The 7,648-nt window shown below is 38.8% G+C and overlaps 1 protein-coding gene across 4 annotated transcripts in view; it reads left to right on the top strand.

The window, feature by feature from the left end:
* FAR1 (fatty acyl CoA reductase 1) overlaps positions 1-5,759 on the top strand; it is a 70,158-nt gene extending 64,399 nt beyond the window's left edge. For all 4 annotated transcript variants that reach the window (XM_005885888.2, XM_014533073.1, XM_005885890.2 and 1 more), the window contains exon 12: positions 2,084-5,759. In XM_005885888.2, the coding sequence (XP_005885950.1) occupies positions 2,084-2,246 (163 nt within the window). In that variant the 3' untranslated portion in view covers positions 2,247-5,759. The remainder of the gene's footprint in view (positions 1-2,083) is intronic.
* Positions 5,760-7,648: the final 1,889 nt, after the last annotated feature.

Below are 7,648 nucleotides of genomic sequence, written 5' to 3'. Positions count from 1 at the left end.
GCTGTGTCTACAATGGGAGAACTGCTGTGCTGGAGACACCCTTATGGAGCAGGACTTGCTTCCATGGGGTTTTGGTGCTCACTGAATCTGCCCCTTGAGTGTGTCTCTTATGGATGTGAAGAGTTGTACTCTGGTATGGTCTCACTTTGACCACTGGGTACACTGGCTCTTGGATCTCCAAGGAGATGCAAAGTCAACCACTGCCTGAGGCCACCCAGCAGGAGCTACAGAGAGATCTTCAGATTCCTTCTCTTTGTTTGGGGTTTGGAAGTGCCTAGATGAGGCCCAGCTGTGAAGCAATGCAGGCTGCTGTCTAAGCCTTCTTTTGGAAGCTTTGATGCTCTTTGACACAGCTGCAGTTTGTTAAGTTTTAGATTGCAAATGAACAGGCCATTCATATGCAAAAGCCTCTGCTCACAGCTTGGGTGGGGTTGTAAATTGGGTGGGGTGGGGTCTCAGGGAATCATCAGGATGGAGCAAACTGCAATGGCTGCCAGTCTGCTGTGCCTCGGAGAGGTCCTGGGGTCTCTGTGTCTTGTGGCCCAGTGCAGGAACAATGATTACTGCAAGCTCCTCTGTGAGAAAGCCGCCCTTGCATTCCAGCCCAATGCCAGACAGTCCAGTTTCTTCCCGTATGAGTCTGGGTCCCCAGAGTCTTGCCTGGAACTGGAGTTCAGAGCAATTGGGAGCTTGTATCTCCCTCCCGATTGAAAAAGACAACAGCATACCCAGTTGCCAGCCAGTTTCCTCACGTGCCTCCATACCTCTGCACCTCCTACCAGCTTCAGTGCGCTTTTCTCTTTCCTTCTAGTTGTAGAATTTCCACTCAGCCAGCCTTCCCGGGGTTCTGGATGATATCCGTTTTGTCTTTTAGTTGTAGTTTTGATGTGGTTGTGCAAGGCAGCAAGTACAGGTGTGTACCTATGCCGCCATCTTGGTTCCTCCTCTTCCCGTGAATAACATTTAAAAAAAAATGATTTTAGAGAGAGAATGGAAGAGGAGAGAGAGAGAGAGAAACATCAGTTTGTTATTTCACTTATTTATGCATTCATTGGTTGATTCTTGTGTGTACCCTGACCGGGGATAGAACCTGCAACCTTGCTAAAACAGGATGACACTCTTACCAACTGAGCTACCTGGCCAGGGCCTAATTAGTATAATTTTTATAACAGTTTTCAAGATTTTCACATTATTATTCTTGTGCTTCCAACTCTATGAGGCTTTGTAGGGCAGTTAGTTGTATAGATAAGGACCTGAGGTTTAGGGAAATTGAGTTTGCCTAGGTCATGTTGTATTAAGTGGCAAAACAAACCATGACCTTTTGACATGTAATTCAAAGCACTTGTCTACACCAATTGTTCATACATTGTAGTCCTATTTTACCCTGCCTGTTGAAGTTAGTGGACTGTATGTAACATTACTGCATACCTAAAGGTTTGCATTCCTTTCTAACACCATTAAAAAGCATGTGAAGTGTTTTGAAACAAGAGTAAGATAATGTACCTGTTACTTTGAGAATGGCAAGTCCTATCTAGAGCTAGTACCATGTTTCATTCATGAATGAGTTCTTGGTCTTTGGTCATGTGACTGTCAGCTACAATGGAAGGAGTAAATTCAGTTTCCTGACAACTTGTAAGCAGCTAAAGATGTCACAAAAATGTTTATTTTGTTTGTAGGGTGATGTATGTAATGTACAAACCTTTTTAGTTTAAAGGAAAAAGTGCCAAACACATAAGGGACATGTCTGTTTTACCTCCAGTGTACTTGCTGCCTAGCACAGTACTGGGCACACAAAAGGATGCTCAATACCTGCTGAATGAATAACTTTGCATCCCAAGTATACTGTTATAAAAAAAAGCTTTGTGTTACTCGTTGTTAATAGAGGTAATACATTGTTTGATAGACTACGGTCAGGTGACTTTTGCTAACTTTCTAACTTAAGGACTTTTAATTAGTTTTTAAATAAATTTCAAATTAATATGGATTTGAGTTTTATGTTAAAAACTGAGTATTGACTGTGTGCCATCCAGCAATATTTTATTCTAGAAAATATGATCTAATAGGTCTCTTGATTTGCTTTCAGGTTGAGGAACATACGTTACGGTTTCAATACCATCCTTGTGATCCTGATCTGGCGCATTTTTATTGCAAGATCACAAATGGCAAGAAACATCTGGTACTTTGTGGTTAGTCTGTGTTACAAGTTTCTGTCATACTTCCGAGCATCCAGCACTATGAGATACTGAAGACAAGAATTTAGCATTAGAACATCTATGCATATGTGGTGGTCTAAATGCACAAATGTAAAATGTACTTAAGTCATCTCACCTTTTGTCAAGATATTAAATCATCTTAGATCGGAGTGTGGAGTAAATTATGGTACATTTTATGTAACATTTTAATGTTTATGCTCATAAAAATCTAGTGAACACACTGTGGTATGCTAGCTCAAATCTGCAATAGCCACCAAAACCGTGACGTAATATTTTGATCCCTTGGGAAAAGGGGTGGGGTGAGGGTAGGAGTGGGGATATGGGAACACTGACCAGTATAACTGTGCAATTCTGGAACATATTAATTAAAATATGCCTTAACATACAGTGAATTCTAATTTTTAATATCTAGTGCAATGGAAAGCATTTATTTGGAAAGGAATATTAGCTAAGTTGGTAGATATTTGATTCTTCAGTGTTTGATTTTTTCATCAGTTGAAATTTTGTTAAAATTATAGCCAACTTATTTTCACATTATCTTGTAAGTTATTGAGTGGTCTCAGACATGAAAGACATGTTCTCATTTTTCTTTCTCTGATTAGAGGTCTGATGCATATCATTTTCCTATAAGCAATCAGTTGCTTTCATAATCAGAAGGCTATATATTCTAAAGATCCCACTGGATCTAAATGGGTTTGAAAATCCATATCAATATGCTATGTGTTTTTTTTTGAAGGGAAATTCAAATGAATTAAATAAGACTATTAGCATCAAAAAATAAGAATACATTTTTCTTGTCCACATAATGACCAAATAGAAATCAATCCTGTGAGATGTTCATGTTTTGAAGCTGGAGGATTTCTTAAGACTTTGGCAAATGGGAGCTGGCGGGGTTGGGGAGGATTCACCATACTTGTGCTCTCCTCCCTTTATAAATGTTTTTAATGAGACTTTAAAAAGGCTTATGCTGTCTTTCCAATGAAAACTGAAAGTGCATTATTATGGAAAAATGTTTTTGCAGGTAGATATAACATTAAAAAAATATTCTTACATGTGTGTAAACACATACTAACTTTTGACCTTGAGAACTGAATTCCCACAAGAAAAATAAAATAATGCATAAAATAATGTGTATTAAATTAAATAAAGGACTTTATTTACTTACCACATAAAGTAGCAAACTGTTGAATGAGTTTGAAGATACCATTTATTTTTTCTGCATGTGGTTTTAGCTTTAGAAAGAAATGCACTATAGAAACAAGTAATAGCAAGAAAATTAATGTATATTTTAATGATATATTATAATTCCCTTTAAACCTTAATAGTAGTTAACTCTCCTTACTGTTTTATATTTTGTTGAGCAAATTGACCAGCATAACATGTTTTAATTTAGCTGATCAAGTTGTACTATATTTAAATCATCAACAGTATATCTTGAATATGTTTAATGAGGTCAGTTCATAATACAAAAACTTACATAGAACTTTACATCTTAATTTTCTTTGTCAGTTTATATGCAATGTATAAGAAGTTTATTTTGTTATTGTGAAAAAATGAAATGTAAAGGAAATCCCCTTCTTCCATGCAGGTGTGTAATCTTGAAAAGGAAAAATGCTTCCATGTTGAAGCCACATTTTCTGTAGTAAAACTTTAAAACATTATTTTAAAAGAAATATGAATGTAAATATGCATATGTATATATATATTCTTTGGAATGACCCTGAAGTCTCTGGTCTAGGACCATACCTTGTATAAGGTGTGAGAGACCATGACAGTGTCTAAAGATGGAGTAAAAGACAATGCCTTTGATTTAAAGTGGCCCACATAATCAACTATAGGTGCTCTGTACATTGAGAGCTCCATCTCTTCAAGTGTGTTTCCCTAGTGTGTTGAGAACATGCTCACATTTGTATGATTTTTACACTTTTGCCAAATATACTGAGAATTAGATGAATTGTCTTTGTATCTTGAAAAAGATTCAGGTACAATTTCAGCAGGCATGTGAAATACATATGGGCTGTATGCCTTTTGAACTACGTCATTGTTCTTATAATCTAACTTAAAGAAATGCTATCTGGGAGGGTGCTGAGGCCACTGCATTAATTTTGTGTGTTCATTTAACAGAATTTGTTGTCAAAAGAAAGCTAATGAATAAATTAACATGTCATTTTGGAACTTAAAGTTCTAAAATTAGTATAAAGGGCACATGGATTGTTGATCCCCACTAACTAGACTTCAAGCTTAACTCGAACTTAAAAATTTTGGGAATCATTTATATTTGTCATTTGCTAGAAATGGTTTTTAGTTCTGTTTGATTATATTTTCTATACAAACTTAGTTTTTAACAGGATAGCCTAATAAATAAATTTAATATTTCATTTAACTCGGTAAAGCTGTATTGCAAAACATTTATTTTTCTTTCCCTATTCATTCTTGAGTCTATAATTGTGTCATATGCATTTGTCATTTGTGACTATATTTAGATTTGACTTGGCAACATTAATATGTCCTAAAACTCAACACAGAGAAGCATGGCAATATGTTCTTTGACTTAAGGATGGTATAAAATAAACATTCTTTGAATCTGTGTAATAAAGCATGGAAGCAGGGAGGAAAAAATCTTTATTTCTCCCCTTTTTTTGTGTTTGTGTGTAGGAGCTGGTTCAGGGTTTTTTGCTTTTTGTTTTAAATGTAAATTGATACTCTTCTATACAAAGTAAATAGAAGCATTATTGGTGCCTTTGTTTATAAACCAGAAAGTAATAAATGAATCCCTATATTTCCATTATAGTATTTATTGTATTTTTACAATAATTATCTTGGAAATTACCAGTGAGATACTGTGGTTAGGCTTACAGGAAACATCCTCACTTATACTTCTTTCTTATCTCTTTTCGGGTGTACTCATCACTTCTTATATCCTAATTTTACTTATGCCCACGTTTCTTAGCATTTTAGGGAAGCACATAGTCGGGATGAATACATTTTGTTAAAGTATTATTTTTATGTATTTGCTGAGATGAAATGGTCCTTTTCTTTTCTAAAAGCAGTATGAGAAGATTACCAGGGTGTTGTTAGGTTCCAGCTACTCTCCTCCACGTTGAATATCAATTTAATAGAGACTGTGTAAAAGAAAGCATCAGGCTGGGGGTCAGGTGAGTGCAGATGGCCAAGCTTGCTCTTTGAGGCTGACTCCAAGCCCTGGCTTAAAACCATTAGCACTGACTTGCTCTTTTTTGAGAAAAACTCTCTAACTTTTTGCATGAGAAACTAGAGAAAGGAATGTGTGCTGCATAACTTGATATAGAAATGAGTTAATTAATTAGTCTCTGGTAAAAGAAATATGAAATATTTTCTTACTGAATTAATATTTTTATCTCTAAGCATTTTCTAGTTTTAGGATGAATTTGTCTTTTTTTAAAATACATCTCTGCTACCCTTAAGATTCCTAAACAAATCACCTTTGTCAATTGAGCATAGTTGTGCAAAATTGTTAAATACTTCCTTTGTTTTTTCTTAATTAAAGAAAAATTTGAGTAACATTAATTAAGTTTGATGTGCTCCTTTGCAAATTGATGGTTCTCAAATACATTTATATGGAAAGACAAAGTGTTAAGTATGAGTTTAGTATGTTTACTATATGCTCGAACTCAAATGGATAAGGCTATAAATGTCTCCCTATTTTTTGGCCACAGATCACAGACAATACCTGTAATCTTATACAAGAGAAGAGAAGGGTGGAGATTACCCCCTTCCCTGCCCTCACCTGCTGTTTTGGTTTCAATTTTGAACAAACACCTGAACCTAAATATATAGATGAATGAAAACTAGAGGCCCGGTGCATGAAATTCATGCATGGGTGCGGTCCCTAGGCCTGGCCGGTGATAGAAGCGCGAGCATCTGGTGTGGAAGTGCAGGTCCCAGCTGACCTCTGGGCCCTGGGCAGCACCTGGGCCCTGGGCAGCACCTGGGCCCCTGGGCCTCCGCGCGCCCCCTCCGCCTGAGTCATGGCGCCTGAGTCCCCACACGGAGATGTGTTGAGTGCAGCCGGACACTGTGGGCCAGGGTGCACCGTGGGCCTCTGGGCCACCCAGCAGTGCTTCATGGAAGCTGGATAGGCAGTGCGCTCTCTCCCGGCTGGCCTTGCAGACCAGTTCCTGCATGAACCCACAGGGAGCCCAACCGGCCCCTGTAGTCCCAGTGGCTGTGGCCCGGCTCACGCAGAAGAGGCTGCGTGGGTGTGCACCTGAGCGTGGGTGCGTGAGCCCTGGTGTCCCGGGAGAGGGTAGCAGGAGGAGTGAGAGTGAGCTTGGCAGACACCCCACATTCTCACTGAACCTCCATTCCTGTGTCCCCCCCCCCCCCCCCGCCCGGTAGCCCGAGAGAGGTTGCAGTGCATCACTGACACCCGCCATGTTCTGCACCGCCCCCTGGTGGTCAGCGCATGTCACAACAATCGGTCAAACTCCTGGTCTCCCGGTCAAACGACCACCCGAGGGGACAATTTGCATATTAGGTTTTTTATTATATAGGATACTTGTCCCAGGATATTGTGTATTTATTTCATCAGTACTTAATTGTTTGACATTTAATACCTAATTTTCTGCTTTATGTTACATCTTTCACAGGTTCCTGTCATTTCTCCCCATTTGATTTTTGGTTTCTTTTTGTTCTTTTTTGTTTGTTTTGTTTGTTTCTTAATCCTCGACCCGAGGATATTTTTTCAATTGAGTTTTAGAGAGAATGGAAGGGAGATGGAGAGACAGAGAGAAACACTGATGTGAGAGAGACAGATCAATTGGTTGCCTCCTGCATGCCCCCGATCGGGGCCGGGAGCCTGCAACCAAGGTATGTGCCCTTGACCGGAATCGAACCCGGGACCCTTCAATTCTCAGGCGGATGCTCTATTTACTGAGCCAGACCAGCTAGGGCAATTGTTGGCTTCTTGAGAGAAAAACCAGCCTTGTATCTTGTACATTGTAGAAATAACCCTGGTGAATATTGGTTTATCACTTAACTTTGTGCCAGTCCCTGTCTACGTATTTTATATGTACTGACTCAGTTTGCCTTACCAGCATCCCTTCGAGGAGGGCCCTTCTCTTACCCATGTTTTATAGTTTGGTAATTGGCAGATGATACAAATAACTTACCCTGTGTCACACTGCTAGTGGCAGAGTTAAGATTTGAACTCAGTCTAGCTCCAAAGCTTACTACACTTGTCCACCACACTACTACTTTTCACTTGGGAACACAAATGTTTCTGGACTATTCAGAGATGTTCTCTGAAATGCTGTTGTGCTGAATGTTTTTATTTGGCTTCTTCATTTCTAAAACCCAGCATTCATCCATTCAACAAATACTGAGTACCTACTGTGGGTTGGGCACTATGTTTTATATTGCAATGATCTGTTTATTTGTCTGTGTCACTCACCACA

This window comes from Myotis brandtii, unplaced genomic scaffold (assembly GCF_000412655.1).
Source record: "Myotis brandtii unplaced genomic scaffold, ASM41265v1 scaffold934, whole genome shotgun sequence".
In the NCBI taxonomy this organism is placed as follows: domain Eukaryota; kingdom Metazoa; phylum Chordata; class Mammalia; order Chiroptera; family Vespertilionidae; genus Myotis; species Myotis brandtii.
This window is presented reverse-complemented; position numbering and strand designations above follow the sequence as displayed.